The sequence below is a fragment of the Gouania willdenowi genome, chromosome 5, assembly GCF_900634775.1.
Source record: "Gouania willdenowi chromosome 5, fGouWil2.1, whole genome shotgun sequence".
Classification (NCBI taxonomy): Eukaryota; Metazoa; Chordata; class Actinopteri; order Blenniiformes; family Gobiesocidae; genus Gouania; species Gouania willdenowi.
The window spans coordinates 14422260-14444194 of NC_041048.1; the positions used below are offsets into that span (position 1 = coordinate 14422260).

The following is a 21935-nucleotide window of genomic DNA, read 5'->3' on the forward strand; positions in this document are numbered from 1 at the left end:
CTACCAACGGCTGTTAGGGCAAAACCACGATATATTTCAACTCAAATGACTAAACATACTCTATTTAAAAACGAAGACAATTACGCGTCTCGGCTTTCCTTCACGACATAACTGCTATTCACAAAGAGAGCTATGCAAGACCCCCGGCTGTCAATCATCGTCATATATGACGTAAAATTCAGTTTTTCAACCTCAAATAACTTATTTAACACAAACTTCACAGAAAAATTAGCCCCTGAACACAATGTAGGGTGATAATACCTAATGACCACAGCAGAGTTTAGGTTAGTATTTTAACTTTACAATTTCACACACATCCTATTCGTTATCATTGAGGAGGCGGGTTTATGATCTATACTGCAGCCAGTTAGCAGGGGGAAGCTCTAGACATAAAAGCTTCACTCCACCGGGCAGCTTGTCCGGTCCATTCTTTTTACAGTCTATGAGTTTTACAAAAGCCTACACTAAAACAGAAATATTTACCTAATTTGTTGTATTTTTACTTACAATGGGACTCCCAACTCGGGCTTATATTATGTTCTGGGTTATTAGCTATTATATTGAAGTTTTTATCCTGGCTTGGTCATAATCTCATTAAAAGTGTCCTTTTTGGTGTTAAATAATCACCTTATACAAAAAAAAAAAAAAAAAAAAATTAGCATCATAAATTATGTGGCAAATGTGTGTCTTGCAAATTTGCCATTATTAAAATGTTATTTCATAAAATATTTTGAGAATTGTGTTATTGTGTGCTAGCATTACTAGCAGCAAGCTAAACCAGCAGTTTTTAGATCTGGTAGGAGGACTTATCTTTTGCGGGGTGTTTTTGTCTTTTAAAGAGCAATGCAAACCTCATATGACTTCAGCTACTGTTGCCTTAGCCAATACTGTACCCATGTCTATGTTCTAATATAGTGTACACTGTATATATCTGATCACACTACACTTAGCAGTTAACAGTCTCAATATATTAGCCATATAAACTAACTATTTAGGGCCTCATTTGACCTTCAATAGTAACTTATTTTTGATTATCCTTCAATATTGGAATACCTGTTATTACATTGAACTTTATTCCTAAAAACTACTGAAACAATGAGAACCAATAATGTAGACACTTGACATGTTATATGTTCAAGGATAATTTAGGAAGAAATGCTTGATTACTCAATTAGAGTCCACAGAAGAATTTCTGAATGATTACTGAAAAAATAAAACTTAAAAAAACACTTTTTCGCTTTTTCAATTCAAGTGCTACACACAATATCTTGATCAGGAAGCAGTTTTTTTCATTTACCAAAACAAAATCGTAAATAGCACTTTCTTCTTTTCCCATTCTGTGATTAAAAAGGACTAGCCAGTCTTTCTGTGGCGGCTTTAGTCACCACCCATGCTGTTGCCTAGCAGCTCACCTGAGACCAAAGCAGGTGAAAGGGTTTTTTGAAGTCCTCGATAATCTAAACTGCCTTTTGTTGTATTAAGAAACCAATGAGGAAAGAACCCTTCACTGTTTGCTTTACGTCGGATTTGCAAAAAAAGACAACCATAGAAAAAGATCCCAATGCTGTAGTCCACTTCTCTTGACCCATTTAGTGTAGTTTGAGCACTAAATAGAAATGTAAGCATGAAATATATGCAACATTACGACAAGTGTTGTAAAACTGTTGCGTGTTAAGCTTTTAAAACTAAGCAGACATGCAGGAGGAAACCTTGTTATAACCAGGAAGAGCAAAGTAGCATGCTATATACTTGTCACTCTTCTGTCTTTGGATTGAGGCCAGTCACAATAACACACAGCAGAGGGTGTGTGGCTAATAAAACAGGCCAAACAGCTGAGTTGAGGTGCACACTTTTATAACATTCACGACACAAAAACAGGGTGCTCATAAATAAGTAATTTTTATTTTTGCTCTTTTAAAAGACTATATACTTAACAACTAGTCATAACAAAAGGAATTGTTAAATACTGTACACAGCATACTGAACAGTGCATGTCTTTACCACAGCAGAGAAGTTATGTCTTGATAAACTAGTCTTTACTCATACGTCTCATTTCCAATAAGACACATGAATCTTAAGATTGAATAGCATTAGTATATAATGTAAACATTTTTCAACCATCTAAGTCAAAAGCAACATTGTATTGTCAAGGTTTTTGAGCAAGAAGAGAAAGATATACTTCAATGACCGGCTGACCTTCGTGGTTATCTGTTCCCCCAACTGAACAGGATTACTTCGATACCTGCGCTACATTTTCTATAAATCCTGACTTTTGGTGAAAAATCTGTATCTATATTATTCATACATTTTCTGAGCTGCCAGCAGCCAGTCTTTCAGACCACACCCACTGCAATCATGTAAGGTAGGAATGCTTATGCAGAACTGGAAAGTCTGTTAGGTAAGGCAGTCAGGTAAGCCCTACTCTGTCTTTCCAATGCATTTGTATTAACAGCCTCACAGATCTGATTTAAGATTCACATGATCCAAAACCTCTGTTGAAGGATCTACAGTCAGATCTAATTCAATTAGCTTTTTTAAACCAAAAAAAAAAAACAAAAAACAAATTAGGTAGTTAATGGGGCTGATTAACCAAGAGTTGCACAGGTTATGATATCTGATTTAGCCTTGTGAAACTATTTAAACAGAGTGTTTGGATTATAAAGTGAGGTAGTACTTAAAGCAAATTCATTTCAAGCAGTGACTCACAGCTTCACCAAAAAAACAAAAGCTCTTCTTAGCCGTATGAGAGACTTTTAGTTAAAGTAGCACACATTTACTGCCATTCAACAGGACAACTTCTGTGCAATACAACAAACCTGGAAACTGACAGAACGAAAAGCAAGTGCATACAGTCCCTTGGGCTGCCGCCAAAGAAGACACTGCAAACAGTGCACAGTAACATCTTTGTCATCTACCAATCGTAGAATGTCCTTTTTTTAGTAACAATAAAACGCTTTTCCAACCACTGTTCACATGCACATACACACACACACACACCATCATTGCACATACATACTCACAAAAACAACTGCGCCGTATAAGCTGCACGAGACATTCCAATGGAAACATGCATAGCGACCAGTAATGTACCCGTATCTTAGGTACTACGTGTACCATGACAATGTGCCATGTTAGAAAAACACAAATCTACTGGGATTTTATTGGCATGTGTGAGAGCATCACTGAACCAAGGCAGGAAGACCATATCAGAGCTGATATATTAGCAAACAGAGCTAGCATCCTTCATTGTGTTAGAAATTAACCACACTGGTATTACTACGATACTTCATATATTTTGTAATACGCGATTACGTTACTGACCTTTTTGTCACCTTTGAGACATAAAAACTGCATTAAAATGCTCCCGTACGTCTCCATTCCCTCTAAATTTCTGGGAAAAACAAAGAAAAAAAAAAAACCCAAAACAAAACACTGAGAACTGCTGGTTCAAGGCCTGCTTGTACCCCCTTGGTACAAATCACTGGCAAAAACAGCACATAAATGAGTGTCGTGAAATACAAATCTTATCAAAAAATAAGCTCTGTGATGCTGAATTCTGCTTAAAACCTTTAGACAGACAATTCCAACATTAGCAGTAACGCTATACAATGTGCACATACCCTGTGTGTTCAGATTGTATAAGGGGTTAAAAAAACAGTAAAAGCAGCATTATGAAGGTCATTAGTGTCCAGTTACACTATATAGTCAAGCAGTTTGTGCTTTTCAAACTAAATCTACAGGTGCTTTCTTTCTGGCATGGCAGTCACACGGTGAGTCCGAAGGAGAACGTGGAGGCATAAGGTAGTAATGTGTGTCGCTAGCCTTTATGCCATTTTCTATAATTGGGTGGATGCAAGCGGAGCCTTCACTGTTCTGTCTCTGTAAACTCCAAGGACTTACATAATTAGGATTTGGTGCAAAACTTTGTGTTGAAGGCATTACCCCATTAACATACATCGGGAGGCTTTTGGGGCTAGGGGTGCGGGAGCTACCTCTGGACAATGGATCTCTTGGGGGCACTTTGGGGGGTTTGTCCTCATCGCTGCAAGCCCCAGACGAAACCTCCGTTGACCAGCGGCGGCAGCACTGTATCTTGTGATTTGCACGAGGGGGGACTGGAGGAGGCAAATCTGTTTTTTCAGTACTGTTGGTGTGCCATTTATGATACGTAAGGCCGAGCAGGGATGGCTTGTTTAAAGATCCAGCTGGTCCAGAGTGACAGCGCCGTAGCTTCCTTTGGACCTTCTCCAGGTGTTTTTGACAGATTACAGGCTCGGGTGGCTCCTTTGGCTGCGGCTCACACCGTTTCTGCACTTCCGGTAAAACAGACATCGGAGGATGAAGTGGAGGTTGCCGTGCACTCTGGGTTGCAATTGGACCATCATAGTAAGCATAATTAATCTGACCACAGTCTTTGAAGCTCCTTCGACTCCAGACTCCGTATCGAAAAGGGGAAGATTTGGAACACTGATTGGCCACAAGACAGGAGCTGTCATCTGTGCGGAAATACTCATCGCTGTCCATAGGGGAGGTTTCTGAATCTGGGGATTCAGAGGACTGATGCTTAGAGCATCTGCTGCTGTACTCATGGATGGAGAGTTTCTGGAATGAGGGGACTACTTGGTCCTTATCCACAGGTCTTACAGTGGGTGTATCTGTAGCGCAGGAGGGCGGAATCCGGGCAGGTCGTGACTTCTTCTGAGGTAGCCGCTGTGAGCTGGAGCTGTATTTTTGTCCTGCAAGAGAATAACAATGAATAAAACTGCCCTTTACACCTCAGAAGTTCAAAAAGTTATTTTAATAAATAAGTTATTCCAGCATTTATAGAACAGACTCAAATCTTTAATAACAACTAATTGAATTACATTTACTATAGTCATATGAACAACAGAACATGTTTCAAGACAGTAGTTTTTATTATACTTGTATTTCAATAGACACGTATCAAGCAAGTTCCTTATAATGTACTTACTCTCAAAAGTGTGCTGTGGTCCTTTCTGCTGGACTTGATAGCTGTGATCTTTGTGTGCTGTGTTCATGCTAAAGTAGATGCTGCTAAAAAGTAGATTTCAAACAAAAAGGAAGGATCATCAGACTAGCCCAGAGGACATTTACGTGAAGTTTTTGTTTTTAATGATATACATAATCATTTAAAAGAAGGAAGAAAAAAAAACCCTCAAATTAACTTACTTGTCCAGCTCATAGTGGTGACTCCTGGGTTTGTATCCAGCCATGCTGTGACAGTAGCTGCCCCGGTGGAAGGGGTTTTCTATGGGAAAAGAGATCTCCTGGGCAGTCAGGCCCACTGTGGACATGCTCCAGGCACAATCGGGTCGCATCAAAGCCAGGAAACACTCAGATCGTCCGGCTGGCCGCTTCGTTTCTGGTTAACCTAAAAGACAAGTGGATGAGAGGGAGGTAAGGTTAAAGAAATACCAAAATAAATAATAAAGTAAAAGATCAGCCCCAATATTGCTTTAGATTTGTATTTCGTACATGGAAAAAAAGGAAAAAAACTATTTAATGAATGACAGTCAGAAATGTTGATTTGACAAAACACAAAAACATGTTAAAAACCAGATTGTATTTATTCAACTATTGCATTTATTTACAAAGAAAGCATGAAAAGGACTGATTTCTCAAATGGAATGAAAATGTTTCAGAGACAGTGGCATTGTTACCTCTGCCAAGCAGGTAATTTTCTCACTGGCGTTGATTTATTTGTTTGTTTTACTATTAGCGGGATTACGTCAAAAATACTAAACAAATTTTGACAACATTTTAACCAAAGACAGACCTTACAACATGGAAGATTCCATTACATTTTCAACATGATCCACATCAGTATACTGATTTTGGATGACTTTTAAAAAGGGAAAAAATCCTATCTCTCATCATTGGCTGAAATTCAAAAATTCATATCTTGGTTGGTAATTGAAAGATCTTTGAAAAATTAGACCCAATTCTGTCAAAATGGTCCCTCAATTACCCCACTGAGTTTCATCTGGATGGGATCTTGATTGTGCATCGTATGTTTTTCGAAAAATTAGTGTGTGCCTATACATTTGGAGCTAGTCTACTGTTATTAGTGGGGATAGAAATTCATTCCAAGCCTTTAAAGTGTGAATGATTCTGGAACCATGATCAGGATCATTGATCCAGATTACTGCCCTGGCAAAGAAGAGATTTGGTTATGAGTGCTCTCATTCCTTTTTACAAGAAAGTGGCATCCAGCAAGGAAATGAGTCGACTGATCCTTCTTTTTAAATCTTAATACTAAGATGAGACTTTCCAAAGTCTAAGTTCAAGTTGAAACTTTCATTTTTACCAGTGTGAATAAAGGTAAATTATACAAAACTCAATGCTTTCTACATTTAAAGGATCAATGTTACAGTTCACTGCTGAAGTCTATAAAAGATAACCGTAAGAGCCCATACTATAAACTTTATTTATTTTTTTTTTTTTTAAATGCGCCACGTTAAAAATGACAAAGTACGAATGCCTCAAACAAGAGAGGAAGGGGCTCCTCCTGTTACCGTAGATACACTGATGTTGCAAGAACTCCTCATGTCAAATGACCTGAATGTTTGTGTCATGTCAAGTTGGCGTCAGCGCTGAGTAAACATTGTACACAATATTCAGTAGAAAAGAAACTCCTGGAATGTTGACGTGTCTGTGCTGAGAGACACACAGAAAAATGTGTGTGATCCGACTTCACGTTTGTCAGAATAATTAACCATGAAGAGGTTTATACAATGAAGTTTATTAAACTGCGTGAGAGCATCAGCAGCAGGGTTAATTATCCCTGCTCAACTACACAGGTGCACACCTAACCTGGCTGCAGAACACAGTGCATGCATGCACACCAAGAGACAAGCTGTTCTCCTTATAATAAAGCAGTGATGACTGAAGAGAACAAGCCCCCCCCCGTTCCTGCTCTCCTATGAGCCATATTTATGTGGTGTCCTGACAGCTGCTGAGAAACAAAGCGCTAAAACAACAGGAAGCCTGAGCCAAACTGCCCAACAAGGCATGCAATCCCCTCGACCGCGGCCGCCGATTCGGTTCGGCGGGGACGGGAAGCAACATGATCCTCGATAATGAACCCCATGGGGCTTGAGCTTCCTCTTGCAACAGGTGCAGAAGCAGTTCATCCTGGCAGTTACCCATAGCAGCATTTACAGGCAACAGGATTAAACAAATGATGTAGTCATGCAGAGCATTAGTCCCCCGAAGAGGAATTCTTCAAGTCCATTAAACCCAAGGATTGGACCAGAGAATGGAGTTCTCCTCTGTGGTCAAGTGTGACAATGGTTTGAAGATCACTGTAGTTTTTAGAGCTGAGTATCATGGTTGGTTTCCTGAATCCATTCGAATAAAAAGGTTTTGAATCGATTAATTGCGATTCGATTTCGATTCAGTATTGATCTTTCAAATTAATTTGGATATTAATAAGATGGTTCCAAACTTCTGACTTAAATTGGAGCAGCTTACCCATCGGTGATTCATCTGCCACGCACAGTATTTGTCTTTGCTAACGCCAGACTAATGCGCAAGACTACAGGGGTTAAAGTTTAAAATAAATACAAAAATAAATGAATTTAAAAATGGATTTCAGTACCTATGAATTGATTTCGGAAAATTTCAATTAAAATGATTCAAGAGCGATTAAAACATTTTTTTTTTTTTTTCACTCTGCTCTAGTTGTTTTAGTCAAAATTTGGTCATCAACACTATTTCAGATATAGTCAAGAATTGTTCAGTGTTAATACTTTAGTTGACTAAATCTGTTACAAATATCGTCGACAAAAATATACAGCATATGAGGTTATGCACTTTTTTTCTTAAAAAAAAAAAAAAAAAAAACATTTATTAAACTAATATGGGATGGTATAAATGTCTGTAGATACACATAACACACCTTATCATGGGCCCTCATTGAAATACATTAGAATTTACTAATATTTATAAAGAAGATAATTTTAAGTCGCCAACTGAGATCAAATACTCGCATCATATCGACTCGTACAATACTCGACTTGCTTCAAACTCCAATTTAGTCACCAATTTTTAAAGCTTTTAACTGATGGAACAAATTGCTTTGGGACCTGAAAGACATGTCAACTTTACTCATATTAAAAAATAAAAAAAAATAAAATCATATTTTCACCAATCTTAATGTATATATCATGTATTTGTTGGCGTAATGAAAATGTGTCTCGATGTACCTTTTCATGTGATATTTCTGTATATTTTTAACTGTCGCTATTTTTTTCTGTTCTTATATGTACTAGAAATGTTTTTTTTTTTTTTTTTTTTTTTTTTTTTTTTAATGGATCCCAGGAATATTAGCAACCACCACCACCACGGTGGAGAATAATGGGGATCCAATGAAGAGATAAACAAATAAACAGATTGGATGTAATCAATGCGTAGGACCACATGATAACACAAGTTCTGTTTGGATTTCGTCCCATTTGACAAAATTGTAGTTTCATTTTAAATAGTTTAAAAATTTTAAAAAAAAAATCAAATATTTTGATTTTATTTTTTGGATTTTTTTTTTTTTTTAAATGCAGTCACAGTCTAGTTGTTCTAACTTTAAAAAAAAAAAAAAAAAAAAAAAAAAAAAAAGTCGACGAAAACCACGACGAAAAAATGTATAGTCAACACAAATAACACTGTTATGATCACGTGTGAGGGGGATTGGGTAGGTAGGCATAGATGGAAACATCGGAAGCCAAGTGTTTCCCTTTGATTGAGGCTCTGTGACAGTAGTTCACACCCCTGCAGAGGTTTCTGAGCAACCATACCCGCTCTACCTGTGCGGCAAGAGCGCAGAGCGCGCACACCCCCGCACCGCACCGCACCGGATCTACATCATAATGGTTAAAGGCCCTCGAGCAGGCAGGTGACTCACACCGCACCGCACAAAGCAGATATTTGGCAAGAACTGGCTGTGATGATACATAATGGATTCAAATTGTTATTTCCCCCTTTTGTTGGAGCGGAAAAGACACTTAATTGATATCACCGAATAAGTACACACATCACACACACACAAAATTAAAAATAAATAAAAAATAAAACAGGGTAGCCTACATGTAAATCATGATTACTCTTTATATTGACTGACTCATTCTCCTTGCAGGCAAAGAAAAAGGGAAAAATAGTGGAATTTGGAAACTTTGATAAAGCAACAAACATCAAAGTAAAGAACGGTGCATTCATGAAATATACCTTCCTAAAGAGCTATCCACACTATAATTTACACTTTATTCCACACCATACCGCCCAAATACCCTAAAGATGCAATCCATAGTACAGCATGCACACCTTGTACCACATATATGAAATCCTCTATAGGTCTGCTTTACCTTCAAGCTCTTTGCCTATAGGCTACACCGTGGACACTGGATGTCTTACAAAAACCACTCTTTCTACACAAGTCATGTGTGTACATCCATGGAACCATATGTTTGTGTCTAACATGCCTAGATCTGTGTCACAAGACTAGTGTGTAAACACTGCTTTTCTTTGTGTGTATTGCCTTCAGTTGCAGATGACTTCATAAAATCAAAGGCATTAACTGTAAACAACAAACAAAGAAAAACTAAAAAAAATAAACAAACATGTCCAGTCTCAATCACACAAACACAACACTGAGTCAAGACAGCAGTTGAACATATGTTCTTAACTCACCTAAGTAACTCCAGCTCTCCGCTTTACCGAGTCCTGCAGTCCTTATTTGGGTTAAAAAAAAAAAAAAAAAAAAAAAAGTGTAACTCCTGTCTTTCCTTGACTTGGTTGTTTTCAGATGTTCTATTGCATCATGAACAGGGAGCGGGGAAGTTGCCAGTGTTCAGCCTACACGCTTTCAGATAAATCCAGTATTGTCTCTGTGCTACGAGTTTTATGGCTGAGGTCTGGCTCCGCCTCGCAGGATGTCCTTAAAGGCCCAGCTTCCCTGTTCCTCTGCAGCGTGCAGTGCATGCAGCACGGAGCACTTCAATACTCACTGCATCAACTTCTATTTACACTTTGTTGCCATTTTCTCTTCTTTTTTTTTTTCTAACTTTGTTGAACTTTTTCTTATGCATGAAGTTTCATTAATCTTCTGCGAGATATATTCATTATAACTCGTCAACAAAGTGTAAAACACCGATTCTCAACTGGTGGGTCGGGACCCAAAAGTGGATCACGGACAGCTGGTTGGAAATAAATAAATACTTAATGTATTTCTCATATATCTCATGTTGGACTTGTCTTTTATTTTGAAAGAAACTTTTATTTTGATAGGCATGCTGCGAAATGCATGCTGCACAGGAAAATATGTAGATTTGTGTATATATGTGTGTTTATCGAAAAACTAAAGGTGGTTTGTTCAATTCTAAAAAAGAAAAAGTGGGTGGTGATTTAATGAACAGTTGAGAACTCCTGGTGTAAAGGCAACCTATACACATTTTTATTGCTGCCCATGTGCAAACTACTGTTCTGCGCCTTTTTATTTGAGACATTTTATAGTTTTGTGTTTATTCTCTTTCTTTTGGATGTTATGATTATCCTCTTCACAGGCTGCACAGTGCAAGCAGGACAGATTTGCAGAGAGAACGAGGCAGGGGGAGGGAATGGCTTTAGGGTTCTGCTGTTCTCTTCCCCTGACTGGATGTATACTTCACACATGCCTTTTAATTGAAGACAAAGGGAAAGAAACAAAACAGATGTTGACATAAGAATGATCAGCTGGAAACATAATGCCAGCAAGTTCTTTTTGTCTTCTTTTCAAATAATTTGTTGTGGTTTTATTTATTCAGACAACTGTTTTTCAGGAAATGTACTTTGATCACCTGACACGTTTCGATTGTGAACTGCCAGTCTTCTCCACAGGCAACTGCTGAACGCTTTGATGTTTCCTTGACTTCTGCATTGTAATTCCAGCAAGTTAATTTTGTCTTCTTTTTTAATATTATGTTAAGGTTTCATTTCAGACAACAGTTTTCAGGAAAGTTACTTTGATCTCCTGTTTCCTTGTCTTCTGCGTAAAATGTCAGGAGATCAAAGTCAATTTCTTTAAAAACTGTTGCCTGAGGAAATCAAATCTTAACATATTATTCAAAAAGAAGACACAAAGAAGTTGCTGGAAATATAATGAAGAAGTCAAGGAAATATCAACGCGATTAGCAGACACTTCTGAAGAAGACTGGCAATTGACAGTCTAAACATATCAGAAGATCAAAGCAAATTTCCTGAAAAACAGTTGTCTGAATAAATGAAAACTTCACGTTAGCCGGAAACATATAAATACATTTTATAAATATAACAACAAATGGTTTAATTAGACTAATACTAAGGTTGTAGAACACTTTTGTTTCCAACCAACACTACCAGTTGTACATTATGTTTTTTTTTTCTTATAAAAATGTACTTTGGCAGCTCTTATTTACCATGTACACACAGAGACTGTGGCCGGGGTTGTTATAAAGGTCACACTCTGAAACACTGGCTCAGTAGATGTGATGGTGCTTGTTTATTTAAGCCAATGTGATTCAAGTAAGTGCAGAAAAGGCAACACGACTCCAAAATAAATTCCTCCACTTCTCAACTGAGACACTGACAAAACCTCTTAAATGTGTAAAATGTTTTCAAGAAAAGCTTAAAGCAAGTCCAGTTGTCTAATGAGAATGAGTGTATGTAATTTCTCTTTGGTGGGTATTGTAAGACATGCAGTTCGTCATGCCTTCTCTTTTTTTTTACAGCTTAGCCTACATAGACTTGAAGTGGTGCTGTACTAACTATGTAACCTTGTCTAACTGGGCTAAACAAACTACAGACATGCATGCTCACCAAACAATGGGACACAATGGCTAGTGAGGAGAGCTGTGCGTGAGTGTGTGTGTGTGTGCTGTGTGTGTGTGTGAGAGAGAGCGAGAGAGGGAGAGAGAGAGAGAGAGAGAGAACATGCTGTTCTTGCCACAGTAGATGAATCCCTTACAGCTTGCCTACAGGGGCCCCCCAAACCCAGGAGGCGTATAGGTCCTACACATCTGGCCCCCCACATAGACTCAGCCCTTTTGAATTTCCTTTCATCATTTCAGCCACATTTTTGGGATTTTGCTGGACCAGTTGTGACCAGCGGTTTGAGGAGGGGGTGTGAATGATGGTGCAGAACTATATTGTAATGAGTTGATGTGCTGTACTTTGATTGAAATTGGCAAAAAAAGAAAAGAAAAAAATGGTCAAAAATAATAAAGAAAGAAATGCCAGTGCATTTTAACACTCGAATACTGTACAGTATGTGTCAAGAAATGCATAAGACCGTATAATCACATGAGTTCTGATTGGATTTCATCCCATGTGACAAAATTTTAGTTGCTTTTTTATCAGTTGACGTAAATATAGAAATATTTTGATACAGTTTTTGTTGTTTTTAAAAAAAAAACAAAATTAGTTGTAGTCTAATAAAAAACAAAAATGTAGTCGAAAAATATGGCCAAATCTTTTAGTCGACAATATTAACACAGCCATGCAGCTGCTTGCAGAACAGCAAAGACATTCCTTTGGTGGACGACTAAATGATTTTTAAACTGTTTTGCAGTCTTTTATCTGATTGCCTGCAATCCTTTTTTTGACAGAAAGGGGTGGAGCCCAGTTTGAGACCAAAAATAAAAAAGTGCATTACAATTTTCAATGATTGATTCCTTGTATGTTGGTCAACGCCTTTACCCACTGAGGTAATTCTACAACGTGCTCATTCAGCCTGCATCCAAAGTTCACATTGATACAAGCACAGCAGCAAAAGGTTTACAGTTTTAGCAAGGTGACGTCAAGCTAGTAACCATCCGGCAGACTCCAGGGAGCAGGTGACCCGCTCGCAAACCAAAGTCCATTTCACTTAAAAATTAAACGTGAAGAAAATTCTTTGACCCTCGATGTCATCATGTTTATCCTGTAAAGATGCACTAAAATAAGCCACTTGCTCAATTCTGAATGTTTTAAATGATCTTTAGTTTCAAAGTTTATCAAACCCAATACAGAAACATACTTCTCTAATCCTGCCCTTAAAAAAGCCAGAGAAGAAGAACTTAAGGTTAGAAAATTGACAAAGATTTTAACAACAAAATGAATTTAATTTCAAATGTGATAAATACATAAAAAATAAAATACCATATGAATACAATAAGTGTTATTAAATGTATTAGGATATACATATATGACATGACATCACTTTGTAGATAAAGGTGAAGCAACAAGTAAACAATGGATGAAGTGTGTTAATCTTGGTTTACCTTAAGGAGTATACTTAACAATTTTCTTGATTTTCTTTTTTTTTTCTCAAGTATTGCAGGATCACTGACTCAACTGTAAACATGTTTCACCAACAGTCAATAAAAAGAGATCTTTTATCACAGAAAAATCTAATAAAACAGTCTGTTTGTACAGAATTACATAAAATGTAGGTCTTTCTGTCGTGGAAATGTATGTAACATAACATTTATTTATTTAATGTATTACCAAGAAAAAAAAAAGGAAAAAAAAATATTTTTTTCTTTTGCACAATTTTATGCTTGGAGCTATTTTGCGTGTTTATGAAGCTGTAATTGTGAGCTCTCACTGCGTATCGGAGCAGCCACTGCCTGCATGCGCATATATAATCTTTTAATAGCATTTGCAATTCAAATTTACTACAGGTACCCTTTGATTCAAAGCTTTATTTATTTGCTAAAGCATTTACAATGTCACCAAGTTCAGAAACACATTTAAAACAATGGTAGTGAGGAACAGTGTTTAGAAATTAAAATCTGTAAATGGAGGAAGTGCTTCCTTCTTCAGAGTTGCTAAAGGTCATTCCCTGAGAATGAAACATAACAGTAAATAAGAATGTACAAATTAGACAATGTGTCGCCAGTTTAAGAAGGTTAGGTCAACAAGGATATTAGACAAAGAGGTAATATCACAAATATTCACTTATCCTGACAGTTCAGACCTTAAATTAAACACTGGTAAGTGAAAGAAACTAGAGTGTGCAGCAGTAACAGAGTTCAAACCATGTCCTTAACGTTAGTTTGTGGCTTCCAGATTGTCATAGATTTACTATTTTTGATCAAATCCCTCAGTTTTGATTAACAGATGGGAGTTATTTTCATCGTCATGGTGATGGAGTCTGCAGATCTCTACCAACGTCAATCATTAAGATATATATTTCCTATCCAGTTAAAAAACACACTTTAAAACTTAAGCTCATAGCACTGTAAGTAAGCTATTGTCTAGTATTCTGTATGTTCTAACTTTCACATTTTTTTTCTTTCCTCATACTTAATAGAAATAAAGCTATTAGAAGATTTCAAATTGTTCAAACAAAAAAAAAAAAACAAACAAAAAAATCCTTTATTATTCACAGTTGTCTCTGTCTAAGCCATTGAAGTAACTTAGCAACCATGGTAATCACAAAAAAACTTGGATGAAGATCAAAGGCATGTATGGAGGTTGATTCACAGTACAATGAAAATGTAAGTGTGTGAAATAAAGATCAAAAGGTTCAAATGATGAAGTGATGCATTATGAGAAGGAGGAAAATATTTCCTTTAGATCTAAAGAACAAAAAGAAAAGCATTAACGCATCTGGCAGCATTTGTTTTAGAGACATTTTAAAGGAGTAGATGTTTTCCATCATTTAATCCCATTTTGCATATAAAAAAGGCTTTCTAGTTTCTAATATGAAATCACTGAATGTGTTTTTTGGAGGAGATAAACAAACAGTCTAACCAAACCTATGAATCAGTCTAAAAATGGTCTAAAAGAAAGTATTATTTCCACATCGACAAATCATGAAACAAACCACTAAGTTGTTTCGACTTTTTGATTCACTTTTTTCTGTTTACTACCTTACAATTCAAAGTATCTCTTCCAAAAATAATGATATTACTTACATTTGGAAAGGGGATTTAATGTTTTTTTCTTCTCTGTAACTCTGTTCTGACAGTACTATAAAGCTTGAAATACGGTATCTGAACTTCTCACAGGGTTTCTTATATGGGTGTCAACAGATTTTTGTACATTTATGTATTTTTGTCCTGTGAATACAAATCGTACAAGAATAAAAATACTGTCAAAGGTATGTCACAATGTACTTTTGACAAGCATCGTGTGCTGTGTGAAAATCCATAATGCAAAATACAGTGGATGCATCCGAGCAGTGGATTCAATTAGAAATAGTTTATAGAAGTTTTACAAATGTTTTCTGGAGGTTTTGAATAAAAAAAAAGAAAAGGAATTAGAATTGTTTGTAAATGACAAACCTGATTTCTCTCTCTATCCCCCATGAACATTAGGTACAAATGTAGATGTGTGCACACACATCTTTTGACAGTGACCGAACCCTACCCTGTTCTCTTTAGTTACAATCCTCCTTGACGTTTCAGCACTGGGATTCAATGTCGACACAAAATATTTATTTTGTTAGTTTCATTTAGCAATTTAATTGTTTTAAGTTTCAGTTTCCCCGCGACCCTGACACACAGGAATACATGGGTCTGAAAATGGATGGATGGATAAGTTTCAGTTTTTTGTATTTGTCTAGTTTCAACTAACTTCACCAGGATTTTAGCCTAAAAGGCCTTTTTTTTTTAACGCATATTGACACAGACACAGAAATCTTCAAAGGCTAGTGTCAAACTTCCAACACTGATGATAATTCTGAGCTCATTTAGGTTCATGTCTCACCTTTTTACACTAATCCTAACCTTTATTCAACATTTGCAGCAAAATGAGCTCTGATTCATTGATATTTTGGTCTTGTTTTGGCAAGAATGTCAATCATCTCAGTCGTATTAACAATCATCATGCATTTGTTTGCATTTGGTCTTAGATTAGGTTTTGGCAGGTGGAATTTACCATTTAGAAAGAAAAGTTACACATAAATTTAACATTTTAGCATTGAATTAGCGCTGAGTGTCATTTTAAAACAGTAACAGAAAACAGACATGGCAGCTGTGCTCCGAAGCTCAAAATGACTCACAACAGCTGAGGCTTTCCTGTAAAGACAATCAAAGCTCCGTGAGTTATTAATCACTCATGTTTTACTTATTAATCACTTCCTGTATTGATACAAAGACTTATGGCAAACCGAGTGTTGACTTGTTTTTTTTTTTTTTTAACAGCAATAGCAGGTCATCATTGCATCACTCCTCCACATTGTTGTGATGAGTGGTTCAAGTGCAGCCCAGGCCTGCTGTTAGCAGTGGGTGGAGTGAGCCAATCTGCCTCCTCGATGTTGACAGGGTGTGTTTAGTCTCCAAGATCCATACGGATGATGTTCGGTGTAGACTGGAGGAGTTATTGGCCCGCTCACGCAGTGACTGGGCCGGAATCAAAATTGTGGTCATGTAATTATTGAAGTGGCGGGCAGGCTGTAAATGTCATTCAAAATGTGGAACAGCAGTAAGTAAGAAAAAAAATGACGACATTGTTTGAGGATTAGTCTCCTCGAATCACACAGTCTCACAAACGTGATTTCAGTTGAAAACGACAGCTGGGGTTTGATAGAGAACGTCATGCTGGCTTGAGGCCCCAGATGCTGGACTGGACTGCACTGAAGAAATCTTGTGCAGACAAGCTTGTAATTGTCCATTTTTCTGTTTAAAATTGGCATTCCATTATAGAATATCAATTTAATGTGGAACAAAAGTTGTTGCAAAAAAGTACAGCTATTCACAGCAATGTAAATGCTACACAGGAGTTTATGGCATTAGCCCAAAGACAATCCCAGATTTCCGGTGTATCTCTCTTCTGCCGGCGGGAGAGAACGTTTATGTTACGATCCTTCTGTGAAAAAGCATTAATCTTCAGTAACAACAGATTGCTTTTTAATCTCTTTCCCAGATTTTCGACCTGGGTCTTCAATAAGTGAGGTACTAAAAACATTGTGAGCTAACCCCAAGTTGCCTGATCAAGATTTCAGATGTGGTCTACTAAGGAGGTCAAAAAGCTCACGGGGCAATTTAAGCTAAATGGACTTTTCTGTGCTTTAAACATCATAAAAGTGCTATTAGGGCTTCATACACATGCCCAAAGTGTTTATTTCATTGATTCCCTCAATCATTAGTTAGAGGGTGATTTTTTCCTTTCTTACTGCAGGGTGAGCCCAAACACCTCGCTACAATTTGATGACGCGTTCCCACTTTGATGACGAATTTGACGCGGCACTGAGCTGGAGAAGCCGCGCCTCAAGGAAGCTCTCTGCCGTGATTGACATGTAAACAGATACGCCCACAAAGGTGAGCATTTCAGCGTCCTTCGCGCAGTGCTATGTATGTATTTTCTACAGTATTTGTATGTACCGGTGAACGCCCCGCCCCCACGCTCTGTCTCATGTTTATAAAGCAGAATGAGCTCGGCTACGGAGTGGGTGGCAGGAGGGCGGGCCGTCCTCTGGCCCTATGTCACTGTGCGGGGAGGAGGAAGTCAGTGTCCCGTCTATAGACACGCCTACTCGTGAATATGCATAAGTAGGACGTGAATCAGCCTGTTTGAGTTGCTCAGAAAGTGACTTTTCAGAGGCTAAATCTCTGGAAAACAGGCAAGTTTGGGAAAATAAACCTCAAATACTATGTTTTTGGGGTTCTTAGAACAAATGGAGATGGATGAAAAATAACATGATATGGGACCTTTAAATAGAAGAATCCTATTCTGATAGAAGGGAGACAGAAATCTATAGTGACCAGTAGAACACATGCTCATTGATGGGTGCGTGTCACTAAGGAACACTAGACTCTGAGTTTCCTAGCGTGTGTGTGTGTTTATGAATGTTCTCGTAGTACGGCCGGATGACAGTGACTGACTCACTCATGTGCTTTGTTACAAAGCCTTTTGTGCTTATCGTACATGGATTTAAGATCCCTTATGAAATCAGCTTCACTGACATGAAGGCTGCAATCACAGTAATTTGTCACAGCAGGGTCACTTTGGATCATTGCTCTCAAATTCTACTGACAAACACGTTCAGGAAAATAACTGCAAGGTCTGTCTCACATTTTCCACATATTAAAGGCAAGTTGGTTGTGCAGGCGCATATAGTTAAGGGTTTAAAGCAACACTCCACAGCCTGCGGGAGTGTTTATGAACAGCTCTTGTCCTGAACTCAGTCGTTAAGGCACAATCAATGCCTCAAGATAAATGCATAGTTAACTAAATGACTAAGCTGCAAAAAAAAAAGTGTATATGTCTTTTCTTAAGAGTTAATGTGAAGTCAGCAACAGTGAATTTCAATCAGAGAATAGTAAGTTAAAGGTTACGCCTCCATTGGAAAGTCCTTGGAGTCATCCTGTTTGGAATAACATACTGTAGATGCACATGACCTACTGTGGGTGTATCAAGAAGTTGATTTTACACTTGATCACTTATCTTTTGGACAGTATTTCAAACCATTGACAGCCTGGTGTAAATTCTGTGTTACTCTTCAGAAAAGCTGACTGCACATCAAAAACTACAACATGCTAACTAAATCCTACACCGTTTAGCATAAATGAATATTGCATTAAAACAATGATTTTTGATCCAAGAGTTTTTAGATTTAATTTGAACAATTATTGTTAAGTTGATGCTCAGAGGTGATAAATGCTACTTACATATCTCCAAAGTCTTTGTTGCTTCATATTCGATACATTCATTTTCAAGAATATTTAACAGATGTTACAGTAAAACAAGAGCACTAAGAGAGTGCAAACCTCTGCCAAGTGCCAAATATTGGCAGTTATCACTGATCCCGATCATTGTACCATAATCATGGTCCTTGACGTAAGGTCTGTTTTTGGTTCAAATGTTCGTGCTTTTGACGTAATACTGCTAATACACAAACAAACAAATGTCCCTTGAAAATAACACCTCCTTGGCAGATGTAATAAAAGGAGGTCAGCGCACTTCTTTACTTGCTTCAGTGTGGTCTTCATCCCTTTGTTTGTCATGTATGTGTATCCATCCAAAGCCCTAATCAGACACTTTGAGTTGGTGTCTATGATTCAGGCATTTAGAAAAGCTCCGCCTCACCATGAGTTAGAGCTCATTGAAGTTTTATCTGAGTTAGTCAGCGTTAATCATAGTAAGGACTATGGAATAGGAAACTTTACCTGATACCCAGCTTTTTATAATAATAATAATAATAATAATAATAATAATAATAATAATAATAATAATAATAATAATAATAATAATAATAATGCATTGGATTTATATAGTGCCTGATTTATTCTTTTGCTCCACACTTACCGGTGGTAAGCTACTATTGTAGCCAAAGCTGCCCTGGGGCAGGCTGACAGAAGCAAGGCTGCCATAGTGCGCCTTCGGCCCCTCCGACCACCACCATCACTCACTCACACACCACATTCATACTAGGCAAGGTGGGTAAAATGCCTTGCCCGAAGACACAATGACAATGAGTTGGCTAGAGCGGGATGTAAACCCCCAACCCTTCGGTTATTGGCTATTGATAAGCCTATCCTACACATACACATTTCTTTTTTTCTATTTTTATTGTTTATGTTCCCATCCTTTGGCTAAAACAGCAATTTTTGCTTTTAATGATTTGTTTTAGGTCTTTTTTTAAATTGTTTAAATTGCACCTTTTAAATTCAATTTTCATGAAACATTAACATTTTCTAACTAAACGGTTAGCAATCCATAGATGTTCTAGAAGTAGATTGTAACTTCACACGCTCTGCCGATTACATACATTTAAACATTGACAGCTTTTTAATGTCGCTTCAATTACAGCTGCTTATTCATGAAATTATGTAACACCTAAAATGACATGATGAAAATGGTCGTTGAATTCACAAGTGTTTGCCATTACATTGTATATTTTAGACTGAAGGGAAAGAACAGTTAATATCAAGTTTAGACCAGAACCTTAATTGTTCAGCAGCCACTCATTTACACTTAGTTCTGCAGAGTAATTAAGGGCTATCCCTGAACAACATGTTATTTCTGAGCCATGGTGATTTCGAGGAGGTGCTGCAGAAACTGGTATCTCTATCTTAGCTCCATGTTTTATGGTTGATGTAAAGTAGATTTAACAGTTGTTCTCCAGTTGAAGTTAGGCCTAAAAAAGTTCTTTACCCTTGTCCTTATTCTGCCTTCCGGCCAACTCTGTCCTCCCCCGATACACACACACAAACACACACACACACACACACACACACACACACACACACACACACACACACACACACACACACACACACACACACACACACACACACACACACACACAGTCGCTGTGGTCCCCGGCAGGAAGTACATCAGCCAAGGAGCGGCCCCAGACCAAACACTGCTGGGATTTCTGGAGCCTGAAGGCGTGTGGGAGGTGTGTGGGACCATGTGCTTGTTACTCCCTGACCAAGTAAAAAAACAGACACAGACATGTACATAACATACACCTACATATACTCATGCAAAAAAAAAAAAAAAAAAAAAAAAAAAAAAGGTGCATCCATTCCCGACTGCTAAGTGTAACATTGAAACTAGTGAATACTAGACACAAACTTAAAAAAGGAGGTTGTGTTTTTTTGGTGCTTCATTCAAATGGTGTGTCACCTAAATGTCCAGATGATTGTTATCTAACATGCCTTTTATTACACAACTCTAGGAGATATCACTCTCACATATGTGTCTCTCTGACCTCAGACTGTATCTGGCTTTAAACAGGGCTCACAGTGTAGTGATTAACTCACACAGTGACATGGTTCCTGTTCTTTAAAGAGTCTTATATGCCTTTTACATGGATCTTAAATCTCATTTTAGGGCATGGAAGTGATCAGTGTAGCAAGTTTGAAAATGTCTTTCTTGTGATCGTCCCCTCATTTGAAGTTTCCATTGTGCCGTTCTGAGATATAATTATTGGTATAATACATTAGACAATTGCGCCGGCAGCATCTGACTAACTGAAACCTAATAATTAGCTTCCCATAATTAAAACAAGGTGTAATAGCCTAGCATAATAGCCTTGCAGAAAAGTCAGAGTGGGCCTGAGCATAAGGGTTGCAATAAAGCATGAGTAATATTCCACAAGTACATGAGTCTGTTACTTAGGAGACATTTGTAGATGACAGCAGTCAACCACCGCTTTGATAATAGTTCTTTTTTTTTTAATTAAAAATAAGCTTGTCAAAACTTTCTTCAGTCATATTTAGTTGATGAACCTTTTTCTTGGATCAAAAATATATATTTTCATTCTTTTTGTGCTCTAGTCATTGCCCCATGTACCAAAATGTATAAAATAGTTTTTTTGGAGTCCCTGAATATAGCGTGAATAAAGATAAAGCAGGGAATAATACTAGTCTATGGGTAGAATCCAGTAAATGATGCTGTCATTAAAGGTCGATGAGTTCTACTGAAACAAAACAAGAGCATTCAGAGAGAGCAAACCATATTGGCAGTTGTCTGGATCAGTGATACTGATTATGGTGCCATGATCACTCACACATTTAAGGCTTAAAAGAAATATTTATACTTATTAATAATGACATAGTAGGTCTAAATGTATGGGCACTCCCATTTTTCTGAAAAATTGCGATGAAATGCGCAATTTGGATCCGATCATGATTAAACTCTGCGGGAAAATTGAGAAACCAACCCGACATAACTGAGTCAGTTTTCTTAAAGATCATTCAATCATGAACCAAGATATGGATATAAGTACTGATCCATGCCAGAACGTAATAAAAATAATACATTTGATTTACATAGTGCCTTATTTTAGTGACTCAAAGCACTTGACATGGCATTATTCTTTCACTCCACACTTAGTGGTGGTAAGCCACTATTGTAGCCACAGCTGCCCTGGGGCAGACTGACAGAAGCAAGGCTGCCGTAGTGCGCCATCTGCCCCTCTGACCACCACCACCAACACTCACTCACACACTACATTCATACTAGGCAATGTG

General features: G+C 37.6%; 1 protein-coding gene across 1 annotated transcript; it reads right to left on the bottom strand.

The window, feature by feature from the left end:
- Positions 1-1799: 1799 nt before the first annotated feature.
- errfi1a (ERBB receptor feedback inhibitor 1a) lies at positions 1800-9865 on the bottom strand. Its single transcript, XM_028448194.1, has 4 exons — positions 9703-9865; positions 5191-5392; positions 4973-5055; positions 1800-4736 (listed from the first exon to the last, which is right to left on the bottom strand). The coding sequence occupies exons 2-4, from the start codon at positions 5337-5339 to the stop codon at positions 3724-3726; spliced, it is 1245 nt and encodes a 414-aa protein (XP_028303995.1). The 5' UTR covers positions 5340-5392; positions 9703-9865; the 3' UTR covers positions 1800-3723.
- Positions 9866-21935: the final 12070 nt, after the last annotated feature.

Coding starts and splice junctions, on each gene's coding strand:
- errfi1a (XM_028448194.1), bottom strand. CDS start 5,339: ATGCGACCCGATTGTGCCTGGAGCATGTCCACAGTGGGCCTGACTGCC. Junction 5,056..5,190: donor CACCACTATGAGCTGGACAA/GTAAGTTAATTT, acceptor TCTACTTTTTAG/CAGCATCTACTTTAGCATGA. Junction 4,737..4,972: donor ACCACAGCACACTTTTGAGA/GTAAGTACATTA, acceptor ATTCTCTTGCAG/GACAAAAATACAGCTCCAGC.